General features: G+C 37.7%; 1 protein-coding gene across 5 annotated transcripts; it reads left to right on the top strand.

Annotated features, from left to right (window-relative positions):
* The first annotated feature begins 3677 nt into the window (after nt 1–3677).
* On the top strand, nt 3678–16482 carry tmem102 (transmembrane protein 102). Of its 5 annotated transcripts, none has more exons than XM_019122717.2 (3): nt 3678–3843; nt 4549–4760; nt 12869–16482. In XM_019122717.2, exons 2-3 carry the CDS (start codon nt 4559–4561, stop codon nt 14230–14232), a joined length of 1566 nt encoding a protein of 521 aa, XP_018978262.2. In that variant the 5' UTR covers nt 3678–3843; nt 4549–4558; the 3' UTR covers nt 14233–16482. The 5 variants fall into 5 exon arrangements, with proteins under 5 accessions (XP_018978262.2, XP_042582914.1, XP_042582913.1 ...); XM_042726980.1 differs by having other exon boundaries at nt 3678–3899; XM_042726979.1 differs by having other exon boundaries at nt 3685–3834.
* Nucleotides 16483–16692: the final 210 nt, after the last annotated feature.

The following is a 16692-nucleotide window of genomic DNA, read 5'->3' as shown; positions in this document are numbered from 1 at the left end:
TTGCCAGTTTGACCTCCTCATATTGGAGGAAATGTTTCTCAGGTCAAGATCTCAATAGCCTTAGGGCTTTGATCCTGTAAGCACAAAGCAGTTCATTATCGGTGACCTCACTTTTAGCACTTCTAGTGTCCAAACTTATCTTTATTCAAATGAAAAGTGAAATCCAATGAGGTTCTAATTTTAGGGCCTGTGACTGTCGACACATAGCTGGGTTGGGGACCTTTGAAAATCGCTTAATAAATCCTCAGGTCAATTTGCAAGGGCAGCCTTTTAAGCCAACTCTATTGAGGCGAAAGGCTTCTATTGACGCCGCACGTCCCAATAAAGTGATCACACCACTCATAAAACCCTCATTAACTTGGGCTATTAGCAGAGCCATGCAAATCAGGGCAAGGCAATCAAACCACTTTACTCTCCTCTTCACTATCCTGATGGAAGAATAAGAAATTTCTCTGCGCTTGTAAAAAGATGGACATTCATGTTTCTACTCAAAGGACCGACCAATATAAAGGCGTTTTCAGTTATGCATGTATAATTAGATCTAATTTTGGCGTCTCCAAGCTGAAGCCTGTTTTGAAAAGTTTCTTCCTTGTTTCCTCCCTGACATTTCAATAGCGCTGGGAATTTCACCAGTCGCTCATTACCGAAGTCAGATCAGGGTCTCCTCGTTAAACTCCATAAAGGCGTATGGCGCTCTGCTTCATGAGGCCGTGTTAAGTGTCTCCTCCCTGGCTCTGTCTGGATAGATGCAGCCAGTAAAAATCAATGTTTAAAGCAACCAATGCATTGCAGTGGCCCTGTGGTCATTCGGTCGTTAAATTCTCATCGTGCTTGAATGATCTTTCTGTGTTTGAACCAGCATCTAAGGGGCAGTCTGTGGGCAAGCAACTTTTAACTCGGTTTCGCTTCAATTGGGTACGAAGCGGTCAGTGGCAGTGAGGTAGGTACTGTTAATTGCGACTCATGGGAGTTGAAGCCTCTCTTTGTCGGTATTCATGTGGCTCAACTTCCTCCCCTGAACAGCAACTGACATTTCGCATTTACCCTTGCTTGTGTGGGCACTGCCAATTCATTTCCCAGTCTGATGTAGAGCGACCCCAGTTGTCGAAAGCAACGTCGTCTGAAGGTGTAGGAGGTTAGGATTTTTTTCACTTCACACATACTTATATGATTACCTTTCCCGCTCTCTTTTTTTGAGGCGTCAGTCATAACAGCACATCCCGCAGAAGATTACTAATACAATTTCAACATGTCAGTCTCCTTTTAACCCCTGCATCAAAAAAGATTGTCATTCTTTCTGGTGTGCTGCTTCAAAAGCTGTCACTAAACGTTCTTCGATGTTAAAATCTGAACAGCCGTCCAGCCTTTTTTTTTATGCCATAAGAGGCAAGTGGATTGTCTCAGTACAAAAGCTTGATTAAAGAACTGAATATTGAAGAGTTTTGTATTATAAATGAAGATATCATTATATGTGCATTAGATTACAGGGTTCAATTGTTAATTAGAAGGTGCAGAGCTGTTGGGGATGGCGCAGAGAGAATGATGCTGCAGAAGGGAAGGATTAAAAGCACCTCGCTGTCTTTGGCCTCCTCCGTTTCATCCGTGGCATCAATTATCTGCACTGTCAGCCTCTCAGATGCTGCTTCAAAGGGGAGGTATTTCAAGGTGACACCACAGCAGAGGGGGGTCGGAATGGGACGGGGAGAGCTGGTGAGGGTTTTGAAAATCTTTTGATCACTCTTCACCTCCTGGAAAAAAGTATTAGAGTCGAGGAGAGGAGGAGTTTAAAAGCTGTCAGGGGAGCATTTGACTGGAGTCCACGGTGTCTGTCTTTTAAAAGCGTGTTCCCTCACTCTAAAGGGCAGAGCTGCGGTTCTCAAACTTTTTCAGGATGCAGACTAGATCACCAAAACAAAACAACCCCAAATCTGGGGAAAACATTCAGCCCCCACATTAGTGCATAAGTTATACTTAGTTTATACCCCTTAATCAAATAATTAATATGGTTTCTAAAATTGTTTTTATGTTTTTGAAAGGATTTTTGTAAGATTACCTCAGCTGCATTAATACAAACTGTAAGATTGTGAATTTTTTTTTTTTTATTATTATTATTATTTTTTTTACAATTGCCGTTTTCTCTTTCAGTGTATTTTTAAAGTGTAATTTATTTCTGGGATGACAATACTGAATTTTGAGTCTTCAGTGTCACATGGTCCATTCTAATCCTGAAACGTTTTATTGTTGTTGTTAATGTTAAAAACAGTTGTGCTATTTATTTATTTTAATTTTTTTTGTGGGAACTGAGATGCATTTTCTTTCATGGTTCTTTGAAGAATAGAAAGTTACAGTTTCAAATCCTTCATAAGATAAATGTCTTTCAAAAAACGTTAACATTTATAATAATAATAATTTGACATAATAATTAATAATATATATAATAATATATATATATTATATATATATATATATATATATATTATATACAGACCAAATAGTTATATAAACATATACTATTTTTGGCAACATTAATGTTTTTTTTTGAAAGAAGTCTCTTCTGCTCATCAAGCCTGCATTTATTTGATCAAAAATACAGAAAAAACAGTAATATTGTGAAATATTACAACTTAAAATAATAGTTTTCTATTTGAATATACTTAAAAAAAAAAAATTTATTCCTGTGATGCAAAGCTGAATTTTCAGCATCATTACTCCAGCCTTCAGTGTCACATGTAACATCCAGTCTATCACATGATCATTTAGAAATCATTCTAATATTCTGATTTATTATGAGTGTTGGAAACAGTTCTGCTGTCTAATATATTTGATGATAAAAAGGTTAAAATAACTGCATTTATTCAAAAAAAAAAAAAAAATTCTAATAATATATATTCTAATAATATATTTTCTTTACTATCACTTTTTATCAATTTAACACATCCTTGCTGAATAAAAGTATTGATTTTATTTAAAAAAAAGAAAGAAAAAAAAATTACTGACCCCAAATTACTGACCAGTAGTGTATATTGTTATTACAAAATATTTATATTTTAAAAACATAGCTTCTTTTTTTTTTTTTTTTTTTTTAACTTTTTATTCATCAAAGTATCCTAAAAAAGTATCACATGTTCTGAAAAAATATTAAGCAGCAGAACTGTTTCTGACTTTGATAATGAATCATCATATTAGAATGATTTCTAAAGGATCATGTGATGATGATCCTAAAAATTCAGCTTTCCATCACAGAAATAAATGATAATTTAAAGTATAATAAATTATTTTAAGTATAAACAATTATTTTAAATTGTAATAATATATCACAATATTACAATTTTTTTCTGTATTTTTGATCAAATAAATGCAGGCTTGATGAGCAGAAGAAACTTCTTTCAAAAACATTAAAAATAATAATGTTTCCAAACTTTTGGTCTGTACTGTGTATATATATATATATATATATATATATCACTATATATATATATATATATATATATATATATATATATAGAGCTGCATTTTAGGAGAGTTTCCACTTTTTACTTACTTATTAATATAATACAATATTTTTGAATATATTTATAATAGAACGCAGAATTGAAACAACATAAATCAGTGCACGTGGTTTACTCTGGATACGTTTGCGTCCCTTTAAAAATTAAAAAAGTACTACTAATCCCAAGATCCTCGGTGGAGGTCCGTGATTTCCGGGAATAGTATCTCCAGTAGGAAGGTGCGCGCGGGGGGACCTGTTGGAGATGACGCGAGCTGAAATCCTGTTTCAGAAAAGAAATCACAACAAACATCCCGGGGTCTGAGGCAGAGCGCACCGAGCCAGCGGTAAACAGGGTGTGTGTAAACCATAAACAACGAAAGTCATCGCTGAATCTGGAGGTGTTTAGCTGGTTAGCGCATTAGCTCGCTCCACACCTGCTAGTTCTTCACGCATCTCGTGCTCGTTCATCACAAGAAAACAATCTAACTTATCCCCTCTCATACAGCACACGTCATGGGGAATTCCTGCTTAGATGACATATATTTCAGAGGTGTCGCTATGTTTATAATAATGATGACCTGTCAAGAGGATCAGTTGTTTTGCTAGAGAGACATTAGCTGGCTAATTAGCTGATTAATCTGCCCACTGACCCACATTCCGCCTCAGCCGCTATAAATAACTAACCTGCGTTTAACTATTTAGGCGGTATTAACAATTAATATGGGTAATTAGTGCTCCTGAGTAAATACTATTTTGTATCTGCATCAGCAGTTTAGTGTGTTTTTCATTTAATGGTGAGAAATGTTTAATACAAGTAATAAATAGTTAAAACTAATCATTAAAATGTCAAAAATGAGAAGCGGATCCTATTGCAAAAAAAAAAAAAAAAAAAAAATCCACATCTAGGCGCTTGCTTCGTTAGCAAAGTAAAAAGCCTTAATTCTGAGATGAAGATTTTATAATTAAAATGCATGCATTTATAACGAGTCGTTGATATTCATTGTTATAAGTGAGATGTTTTTGTGACAGTTTGGTGATGTTGATGTGGTTTCTCTCAGGTAATGCTCAATGGAGACGCTCATGAGTGCCGTGGCCCCGCGTGCGCCGGCGGCGGTGAAGCGGGTGTCCGAGGTGGACTTCCGCTCGGGCACGACTCTGGAGCAGCTATCGGCTCAGGTGCAGGAGCTGGTGCAGCTGGAGCAGGGGGAGTTCGGGGACCAGACCGCACTCGAGGTGCACACGGCCAAAGACTTCATCTTTAATATGCTGGGTGAGGATCTCGTAGTGAACACCTAGATATACGCATAATGTGAAACCCACAGGACTTTTGTTTTGTTTACTCTGTCCTCCAAATTACTGCTGTGGCTGTTCGGTTAAAGTCAGAAAAATGAATCCACCATTTTGCTGGACAGGGGTAGTTTTCAAAAGTGTCAAATTAGTGTGTAGGCTATATACGGTCAGCTTTATTTAATTATACAGCATTTATTACGATAACGATTGTGTCACAGCAGCAGAGCCCGGTTGACACCAAGAACGATAACGATATCAGCGTCCACACCAGTGAACAGTATCATCTGTTTATTCTCAGCGCATGCTCGTCTGCTGCTTCACATCCTCGAGCTCGTTATAGCAGGATGGGTTCTGATTAGGTGTCAAGTTTTTTCTTTTTTTTTTTAAATCGTTCCGAAAGTGATTCCAGCTTGGTGTGAACGGGCTTTAAAACAGGAAAATAGTGTTGATAATGCAAGAAACACTACATTTTCAGTTCGTCATTTATTCAGTGATGTCATCATCCAGCTCAGTTTTAGTTATCTGTATAATGTTAATAATGATTTATAAGTTGTATAATATTACTTTTTACACACAGGATGTTAGGATGTTCATAGCAAGTGTACATTTTTTAAAACGGATGTGAAAGACTGAATATGTCATTTTTTTTAAGGAATGTTTTCATTATACTGATGAGCTTTATTTATCCAGGCCTCTGATTCAAAGCTTGACCCAAGTGAAGTTTGTCCAGTAGATGTCTCTAGTTCTCCTTGTTTTGTTTTTTTTCCCCTCCGTACATCCCACCAGATCTCCCCCAGCACCCTTTTCTAGGGCTGGGTATTGTTCAAAATCTTTTGATCCGGTGCCAATTTCGGTACCTCAGTTTCGATACCGGTTCCTAACGATACTTTTTTCGATACCAATTTTATGAAATCCATTTTAACAAGATTACAGAACACATTACCTCAGCAAAACTTTGGTTTTATTTTTTCAGTTTGACTCATGCTCCTTAGCCAGTGCACAAACGAACAAAAAATGTTTTATAAAGAGCTCATGCTCACCAAAGCTGAATTTATTTTAAATACAGTAAAACTTGTAATATTGTGAAATAGTATTACAATTTAAAATCTTATTTGAATATGTTTCAAAATGTAATTTATTCCTGTGATGTCAAAGCTGAATTTTCAAAATCATTACTTCAGTGTCACATGACCCTTCAGAAATATGAAAACAGTTCGCTGCTTAATATTTTGGAAACTATGATACATTTTTTTTTCATGATTCTTTGATGAATAAAAAATTCTAAAGAACAGCATTTATTTAAAAATGAAATATTTTGTAACATTACACATGTTTTAATGTCACCTTTTATAACTTAAATGCATCCTTACTGAAAAAGATTCTGACTAACCAACACATTTTTGAACGGCAGTGTACATTCAGTAGTTATTATTTATTGCAATATAAACACTGTCAGAGTGATCAACAAGGTATCTCTTCATTTACCAGTCGAAGACGGGTAAAAAACTGCTCTTATGTTTACTCCGTGCACTGTCAAGGTCTTCATCATTTTTGTCGTGGTACCGGTCTTTGCAGCAATTATTTTACCGTAAATACTGCATCGCGCGCTGTTGGCATCGAGCCTGGAGAAATGTACCCACACTTTTGATCGACTTTTCCAAATCTTTAAGGTATTATGTGTGTGTGCTCGCGTCTCATATAAGTATGTGCCTGTCTATGGTATGTGCGCGGAGAGTTCCGCGCGTCTCGTGTGTGTAGAGTTTGTGTGTGTGTGAGTGACTTTATATGTGTTGTTGTGCATTTCATATGTACTTGTTTGAGCACTGATGTTGACGAGTTAACTCCTTAGGTATCGAAATCTGGAACCGAACATGTAATTTTTCGATACTCGATAGTATCGAGGCAATTCGTTCGGTACATAAAAGGAATATCGAACTCGGTACCCAGCCCTGCCCTTTTCTAATCACTTGCTTTGCCCTGCCACAGTGTAAACACACTAAATGTCATTCTTTTTTGGCCTTTTTTTGTGTGACGCAAGTGAGGGAGAAACAGATTTGTAGAACTGCATTGTTCTCCAAAACACCACTGGAGCTGCTTCACATAATCCTGGCAAAATGCTGGATTGGGTGACAGTTTCTCTTTTTCTCTCTCATTCTGTTGTTTCCTCCCTCACTTGCTGTTTTGTTTTGTTTTTTACCTTCCACTCTCCTCCGTAGGAAAAGTTTCAGCCTCTAGCTCTCTTCTGGTTTTGTTTCTCATGTTGCATTGATACCTGAGAATCTTCCAGTACTTTGGTTTACTTTTGAACCTTTGTTTACTGACATGGTTGGATGATTTTTGTCTGCCGTCCTGTCAGTGTAACTTTTATGTTTCTTTTTGTCTGATTCCTGTTGCTTTCATTTCCCTTTTTTCTCTTGGCTTTAACCCCTTGATGTTCAGCCATGAGCCTACTTATTTTTCTTGCTCACTGTTTCCATCTCTCGCTCTAAAAATATGCAGACATTTTCAAAGCAACATCCATCACACGCCTACTGAGAGTGATGGGTAGACAGCTTTTTATTTTTATGCTAGGCATGGTGCTCCTTAGCATTCATTTGGAATATTCTGCCTCATTACATATGAATAAAAAAATGATGATCTACTTTTGATGACCATTACCTGTCCATCAGGATTTAGGATTTAAAGGGATAGTTCACCCAAAAATGAAAATTTTATGTTCTGCTTACCCCCAGGGCATCCAAGATGACTTTGTTTCTTCAGTAGAACACAAATTATGATTTTTAACTTCAACTGTTGCAGTCTGTCAGTCGTATAATGCATAGCAATGGTAACAAAACCTATGAGAGTAAAAAAAAATGCACAGACAAATCCAAATTAAACCCTGCGGTTCGTGAGGACACATTGATGTCCTAAGACACGAAACGATCGGTTTGTGCAAGAAACCAAACAGTATTTATATTTATATATATATATATTTTTTTTTTACCTCTAATACACCACTATGTTCAACTGCCTTGAGCGCGCGCACGGTATCCATCATCCATCAATCCATGACTGTGCACTGTGTAAACAATGAGTGACGTGTACGCATGAGAGATCACTTCTGGTGCTTGCGTAAACTATGCCAGAGTGCGTACACCTGTGGTGTATTATAGGTAAAAAAAAATATATAAATACTGTTCGGTTTCTCGCACAAACCGATCGTTTCGTGTCTTAGGACATTAGTGTGTCGTCACGAACCGCAGAGTTTAATTTGGATTGTCTGTGCGTGGATGTCCTGGGGGTAAGCAGATAAACATCAAATTTTCATTTCTCGGTGAACTATCCCTTTAATTCATTTCAGAAGACCCGAATAGATTCATGTAAAGCAAGTGCCTTGATTTAAATTGGCATTGATGTTTGCTTCCTTTAGCAATCATCACGATTTCATATATTTCTCTCAGAGGAACTAATTAAATTGGAACAGTGTTAAAAATGTAAAGGACAAAAGGGATCATTGTTATTGTAGAAAAACAAGAAGCACTCAACTTCGTTGTCCTGGAGTCCCTACAACAAACACCATCAACAATTTTCGAATTGTGAAGACAATGTATTGTTCTGTGTGTGTAGTCAGGTTTCCAGTAGGTTTCAGAGCAAATTGAAATCTTAAAAATGTGCTATTTATCTGGGAAAATGTTGTTAAATTAAGGATTTAAAAAAAAAAAAATCAGTCTCTTCATTTACAAACATGTCACTTTTTCCCATAAGCCATAGAGTACAATGAAAGTCAATGGGGTCCAATATTGTTTGGAACCCAGTGTTCCTCAAATAATCTTTTTGGAGAGAAATGCGTACAGGTTTGGATTAACATGAGGGTGAGTAAATGATGATGAAATCTCTACACTGCCATTCAGAAGTTTGGGATCAGTAAGGTTTTTAATGTTTTTGTTTATTTATGGAGTCTCTTATGCTCATCAAGGCTGTCTATTTAATCAAAAATACAGAAAAAAACAGTAATATTGTGAAAATATAGCTGCAAGCAGCAATTACGGGGCCAAGCACTCCAGCGGCAAATTGAGGAGCTAAGCATGGCATGGAGCATCACACAAAATGCAACAATGAGCAATTACAGCAATTTTAGGATGATTGTAATTGAAATGGCGGAAAAATCATAAATACAAGCACTAGTATTATTATTAAATGGTTTATCACTTTTGACCAACAGGTGGCGCTGTAATCAAATTATTTTGGTGTGTTCTGTGTGAGGTGACAATGGCACACACAAAGTTTGGTGCCAGTATGCCAAAGCATTGCAGAGATACAGGCTGAAGTGTCATTTTGGCATCATGCCTGAAATTCGTCGCTGTGGTATGCGACAACGGTTTTGTCTATCGATACAAAATCCATAACATTTTGACAGCACAGTCTGAAGATCATCTGATTCAATTTTGGGGAAAATCAGACCAACGGTTGATGAGGAGTTCGAAAAAGTAGGTTTTCAACATAAATCAAAATGGCGGACAGGAAGTGTCAGCTTACTCTGGCATATTTGGTATCTGTTGTCGGCATAAACCAAGGAATATTTTGAGACCAGTTTCATTACAATAAGCCAATGCAATCAAAAATTAGCATTTCTGTAAATATAATTATTAATGGTTAATAAATGGTTTATTACTCCTGACCAATAGGTGGCGCTGTTACCAAATTGATGTGGCATGGTCAGTGTGAGGTGACAATGGCACATACAAAGTTTGGTGCAAATATGTCAAAGCTTTGCAGAGATATAGCCTCAGAACCATTTTGGCACCGTGCCTAAAATTTGTAGCGGTGCTGTATGAAAACGGTTTTGTCAATCAACACGAAATGCATAACTTTTTGTCAGCACAGTCTGAAGATGATCTGACTCGATTTTGGTGAAAATCAGACCAACAGTTGAGGAGGAGTTAGAAAAAGTAGGATTTTAACATAAATCAAAATGGCGGACAGGGAGTTCAGATTTCTTACTAAAAATTTTAAATGTCTGTTGTCGGCATGACCCAAGGAATATTTTGAGACCAGTTTCATTACAATAGCCTAATTTTGTAATTAAAGGTTAATGAATGGTTTATTACTCTTTGCCAATAGGTGGCGCTGTTACCAAATTGATGTGGCGTGGTCAGTGTGAGGTGACAGTTGCAGATGCAGTTTGGCATCTTTCCAGCAAATTCGTTCATGCGCTAAATGAAAACCGTTACATGTATCAACACGAAGATGATCCGAGCCAAATTTGGTGAAAATCGGACAAACGGTGGAGACAAACGGAGGAGTTCGAAAAAGTAGGTTGTCAACATTGGTAAAATTGGTATCGGTGTTCTTGTCATGATCCAAGGAATCTATCAACATCAGTCCGATTACAATAGGCTAATGTAAGCAAAAGTTATTAGCATTTTTCTACATTTCATCATAACTTTTGACCACAAGGTGGCGCTGCCACCAAACTTTTTGAGTCCCTTCAGGGCATGGAGCCGAAGATTTTTGTAATTATTATCGTAACGATACGATAATGCGTTCAAAAAATACAGCATTTTAGAACATAATTCAAAATGGCCGACACCTAAAATGGCTGTATAATAGAATAAAAAGTTAAAAAGCATTTATTCAAAATAGAAATATATTCTATCTATATACCTCTTTTTACTATCACTTTTTTGACCCCAAACTTTTGATTAGTAGTGTATATTGTAACAAAATTTCTATTTTGAATAAACACTGTTCTTTTTAACTTATCAAAAAATCCTAAAAAGTATCACAGGTCCCAACAGTTTCTAACATAAATATTAAATCATCTTATAAGAATGATTTCTGAAGCCTCATGTGACTGAAGACTGGAGTAATGATGCTGAAAATTCAGCTTTGCTTCACAGGAATAAATTATATTTAAAATTATTAACACAGAAAACTGCTATATAAATAACAGTAATATTTCACACAATATTTTTTTTCTGTATTTTTGATCAAATACTGTAGATACAGCAGCAGAAGAAGAAACGTCTTTTAAAAACATAAAAATCGTACTGATCCCAAACTTTTGAATGGCAGTGTATCTTTTTTAAAGATTTCTGTGCTGCTGTCAGCATCAAACAGACTTGTTTACATGGTCTTCATGCGTTTGATTTCAGACAAACCAGAACAATAATTAGTCTTTTTAAAATGTCATGTAAACACTTTAGTCTAAGATAATGCAACTATAGCTTGGATTCATCCATCATACAGTATACACACGTTAATCAGGAAATGATAGTGTATGTGTCTATGTCCTGTATGCTTGGACAGACAGATTATGTTGCATTATTATAACTGCATCCTGTGTCATTTAAATCATAATGTAGTTATTTAACTTGGAAATGTCACAGATGTCCTGTAGAGGTGAATGAGTTCAAACTCTTGTAGGCCTATGTGTAAATCAATATTTGACAGCAGTGCATGCTGGCCACTGATACATGACTAGTAAGCATGTATGCTAACCAGCTTCCCTTTGGCATCTGGAGTGATGTTCCTTATTGAATGTTTTTTTTTTCCCGGTTTTTTTTCCCAAGCGGTCAATAATGGTGACCATATAAGTGAGTGATGAGTGAAATGCACCTGGTGCTAATGGCTTTTGCCTTAGGGACTAATGAACATAATGAATTCATTTGCATAAACAAACTGGTAATTAGTAAACACCCCCATCAAGGCAACAATTCTTTTACTTATTTCCCTAGTGAATGATTGTCTTCAGATTATGGGTCATTAAAGCACTATTAACTAACACATCCATGTGGCAGCTATGCTTACAGTATTCAGTAATTGTAAAAACATCCTTTTAATTACAGTGGATTGAAATGGAATAAAATGTGTATGGTAAATAATCCTAAATAAATGTGTGTTGACCAGTTTCTGCCTTCATAAAATATTAAAAGGCAAGACATTCATTTTCGTTAAGATTCCACTGGAGATTTTAAATGTTAATTTTAAAGAATTTAAAGAGCTGGGACACATCAAAAGTTGCAAAACAGAATTGAGGGAGACTATTAATTTATATCTTTCACTTTGAGCTGGAAATATCTGACTTACACTGAGAAGAAGTTTAGGGAGATTTCTGTCGTCTTAAAAAAAGCATCATCTTCCTCTGTTTCCCTCCCTTCTTTTTATCTACTTTTATGCATGCACGCTTCAAGATTGTATTTAGAAAGGTGTATTTCTGGTAATGTGATTTATGACTTTTGATAAGTGCTCTTTCTTGCTCTATGACATAGTTCATCCAGTAAAAGCTGTTGGAGTGGGCTTCTGCAAAAATGATCTCCCATGTTTGCTCTAAAGGCTTACATTCAGATTTAAAAGTATGAATTGTATCTAAACACCAGGAATTTTATTTAAATTCTTTAAAAAGTCCTAATCAGTTGTGTGCCATAGGACTGCACTTTAGAATGTTTCTGCCCTTCGTCTCACCTCCGGCTGTTTATCAAGGCACAAACAGGAAGTTCAGCCAGGTGATGCTTTTCCTCATTAGTAGGGTGAAGATTATTTTTAGTGCACTTTTCTTGGGAGCAATAATGTAAGGAAATATTTTCTTATATTTTTTTGTCAGTTGGTCACAAAAATAACTTAATAGACATTATAAGCCACTAACAAATGGACTGTTTTATTTTTCAGAATTTACCAGCATTTTGAGCTTAAAGGGATTGTATACTCAAAAATTACCCACCCTCAAGTTGTTCCAAACCTTTACTGAGATTCTTCTGTTAAACCCAAAAGATGATGTTTTGGTTACCAAACAGTTGACAGCTGCCATTGACTTTCATGGAAGTCAGTGGCTGCTGTCAACTGTTTGATAACCAGCATTCTTCAAAATATCTTCCTTTGTGTTCCTTTGTTTTGCTTCCTTTGAGCAAAACTCATACAGGTTTAGAACAACATGAGGGTGAGTAATTGATGACAACATTTTTGGGTTAACTGTCCCTTTAAATTGTTTGGAAAAGTGATAACGTACCCTGTGTCCTTCCCATTCAATGTCTACCCAACCTTCCATTTGTTTTTTAAAAGACCGGTGATATTACCTCTTTTTGTCATGAATATTCTTCATCTTCACAGGCCTGGTGCAGAAGGTAGACAAGCGATTGCCAGTTGCCAATGAATATCTACTGCTATCAGGTGGAGCCAGGGAAGGTGTTCTTGACCTTAACCCAGAGGACCTTGGTGACTACGCCAAAGGTGTTGACTTTGATTTGGACTTCACTCTACTGGTGCCTGCTCTTAAACTGCATGACCGAAATCAGCCAGTGACGCTGGATATGCGGCATTCCCCACCATGCCATTCTTGGCTGAGCCTGCGCCTCTGCGACCCTGCGATGCTGACGCGTTGGAGTATCTGCTGTCAAGATGAGAAAACTAGAGAGAATAAAGATTTGGAAGATGAGGAGGAAGATACTGAAGCAGTACGAGGCTCAATCCCCTCCCTGCAGCCTGCTCAATCATTAGATGGATGTTACTTCTCTCCGTTGCTGGTTGCCGATTGGTTCTGGAGTGTAGTTGGGACGGCGGTAGAAGAGTTAAGGAGAAATCCTCAAAGAGGGATTCCCATTCCTGATCGTGTTGAGCGGAATGGTCCACTAACAACACTGATTCTTACTGCAGGAACTAGCCGTATCCTTTACGACTTGCTTCCAGTGGTGTCGTTTCGTGGCTGGCCGGCCGTCGCACAGGGTTGGCTCACGACCAACCATTTCTGGGATGGCAAAATAACGGAGGAGGAGGCCATCAGCGGGTTCTACTTGCTTCCTGGTTGTTCTCCAGCTGCCAGCCCCTCAACCAGACCTGACCGCGAATGGAGACTCGCCTTCTCCCGCAGTGAGGTTCAGCTAAAGAAATGCGTGCCCTACCCAATGGCACAAGCCTTCCAAGCAGCTAAAGCTGTACTGTCAAGACTATTAGCTCGCCCTCGCACCGGCCTTAGCCTCTACCACCTACGTACCTTGATGTTTTGGGCTTGTGATCGCTTGCCTACAACCTACCTTAGCTGTCCAGATCATGAGACTCCTGCACGGCTGTTCCTTGGTCTACTTGATGACTTGGCTCACTGCATTCTGGGCAAAAACTGTCCTAATTACTTCCTCCCTCAGTGCAACATGCTCGAGCACCTTACGGACAGCGCCGCCCTGTTAGTGGCACGAAAACTTGCACATTTACGTTCCGATCCTGCAGAGCACTTAAGAGCCGCTTTGGAGCAGGCACAACAGGCATGCCAACTCAAACGTGAGGCCGCAGTAGCTGCGAGCAATGGCCATAAGTTATCGTCACCTACCCATGGATATGGTGCGGGATCACCACAGGACGACCGGCTAGCACAACGACTGCAACAGCTGGTGACAGAAAACCCTGGCAAGTCTATTTCAGTCTTCCTCAACCCAGATGACGTTACACGTCCGCATTTCCGCATTGACGACAAGTTCTACTGAGAGGACTGAGCTGGTTTATACACTGCCCAGGGTACAGAGACCCTATACGACAGAACTTCTAGAAGACATAGTCATGTCACTGTGCTACTGTATTACCAAATAGTAAAACAGAGTCTTTACAGAGGAGTTCTTCCCTCTGTTTGGCTCAACAATGCTGACTACAATCAAAGTTGCTTGACACTCCAATGAGGGATTGTATGAATTTCACAGGTGTCACAATGTCAGGGAGAACAAAAATAACGGGGAAAAACAGATTTTAATTGTGTGACTCGTATAAAATCAAAATTCAGTCGCATCCTAAAAAATCCTAGCATGCTAGATTTCTGAATTTTTTTTTTACTTGCTACTCAATACTACTGAGAAAGGAAACTAGTATTTTCTGCTGTGTTCCACAGTAAATCCCGAGGGCAGTAGAACTGGAAAACCAACTAGGCCAAGGTACATTATGATGAAATCGAATGTAATTTTTTTTTTTTTGGTGTATGTGTGGAGAAGTTTGCGACTATTGATCACATAATCTTCTCTTTCTTTAGTCTTGTCAGTTACCCTGCTTGCTCCCTTTCTCAGGTACTTTTTTTTTCTTTTAACTGGTGAGTCTTGAGCTGTTCTACTCTAGGCCTTGTCCTTTATGTATAAGCTTTTGTACAGCCTGTAGAAACAATCTTTTTGAAACAAATGCTGGTCGAGGCTTTTTTTTTGTTGTTGTTGTTTACTTTTTTAGATTCGTAAGTTAGATGCGGCTGATGGTCTATCAAGGTTCAGACTGGTTTAGATTAGTTGATTAGTCATAGCTTAAACAGACAAAACTGATTGATGCAGATTTTGTGTATTCTCGGTTCCTGATTGGATTCTAATCTGCACTGAAATAAGCAGTATGTGTTAGTGTTATTCTAAGGGCTTTTCTTTGTCAATCATTGTTGCATATGTCCGGATAAAACAAAATATGGAAGATGCTTTGGAAAGTGGGATTTTTTGTGGTGATAAAGGTTTGCCAGCACTATGTACTGGAATAATAGAAAGACAAATCAAGTGCAGGCAAGGTAGCTGTGGGAGGCCGAGATGGATGAAGAAAGTCCAACACGACGTCCACTGGATGGATTAGGCCGAACCAATGAGACTCCCGGGACTGTAGACATCTGCTCTCCCTTCACTCCTTTCTAAATCCTTCCCTCTTCATCGGCCTCCATCTCTGGCTGTTCTTGATCCATCTCTACCTCTTTGACTGTGCTCAAGGATTAAAGAACAATGTTACATGTGTATTCAGCATAAATCGCATTAGCTCCCTGTGGGAGTTGGCAGACCATTCGTGTGTGCTGCTGACATGGCTGCTGCGCCAATACAGAGCAATCAGTAACACCGTTGCCTTTGAATGACAGCAAAATGGCGAGGAATAGGCTTTTTCTAGTGGATTTCATATTCCAGTATTTGAGACGGGAGACGTGCTTCTGAAAAGAGTTTGTGTAGTGTTGCACACAGTACAGGTAGGCTGTTATACATAATGTCTGCTGTATGCCAAGGAGAAGACACCAAAGATGGTTTAAAAGACTGATTGCTTAGATTAAATGTCATTAAGGAAAACGGATGTATCTCTATTGTATATTGTCAGGGTTTGACACTGTATACCTTAAAAGGCCTCTTTAGTGGATATAAATATTGTAAAATGCTTGAATTAATATTTGTAATGCTATTTTAAATGTTTTCCTGCATATATTGACCGTTGTTTAGCACAATGTCTGATATCAAATGAACAGTGGTACTATGCAAGATTTCAGAATCATTGAGAGTGTTTTATACAATAAATTCATTAGGGGAAAAATTAATGTTCCTGCCTCAGGGCATGATAAAATGTTCCGGACGCATTTCAGGTGAAATATCTGAAGGAAGCCAAAGCACATGATTTTCCTTACCAACTTTTTAATGATGTGGTCCCAGTGTTTCATTCTCTGATGGAATAGTCCCTTGTGTCATGCTGTTGTATACAAAATACGAATGTAAACAACTTATTTTACCTCTTGTATTAATCTTGTCATCAACTCAAATTCCCTGAATGAAAATGGAACAATGCATATTTAAATGGTACCAAATATTTATATATTTCATATAATGTCTCTAACATGCCTCACAACGCTTGTTTTGTTTTGTTTTTTGTTTTTTTAATAATACATGTGCTGGGGTGAGGGGAAATTGCCCTCTGTGTAATCATGTGTGATGATGCTGGTATAAGCATGAATTAAATCATTACAACTATGAGGATTTGTACTGTTTATATTTAATATCTGTAAATGTTGCTCATCTCTGATGACAAAGATGTTATCTGTACTCTAACTAAAGACCAATTTCAGTCCGGTTAAATGTATTTCTACATTATATAATATATATTTATATACTAACAAATACGTTTTTGTGTGTCTGTGACTATAGACTTGCTCTGCTGGGCTAAAACATGCTAGGAGCCTAAGT

The sequence above is a fragment of the Cyprinus carpio genome, chromosome B7 (assembly GCF_018340385.1).
Source record: "Cyprinus carpio isolate SPL01 chromosome B7, ASM1834038v1, whole genome shotgun sequence".
Classification (NCBI taxonomy): Eukaryota; Metazoa; Chordata; class Actinopteri; order Cypriniformes; family Cyprinidae; genus Cyprinus; species Cyprinus carpio.
Note: the sequence above shows the minus strand (reverse complement) of the source record. Positions and strands in the feature narration are given on the sequence as shown.

What these genes read in the sequence shown, in the direction of transcription:
- tmem102 (XM_019122717.2), top strand. Translation starts at nt 4,559, where the DNA reads ATGGAGACGCTCATGAGTGCCGTGGCCCCGCGTGCGCCGGCGGCGGTG. An exon ending in CTTCATCTTTAATATGCTGG is followed by an intron (nt 4,761 to 12,868) that starts GTGAGGATCTCG and finishes TCATCTTCACAG; the next exon opens with GCCTGGTGCAGAAGGTAGAC.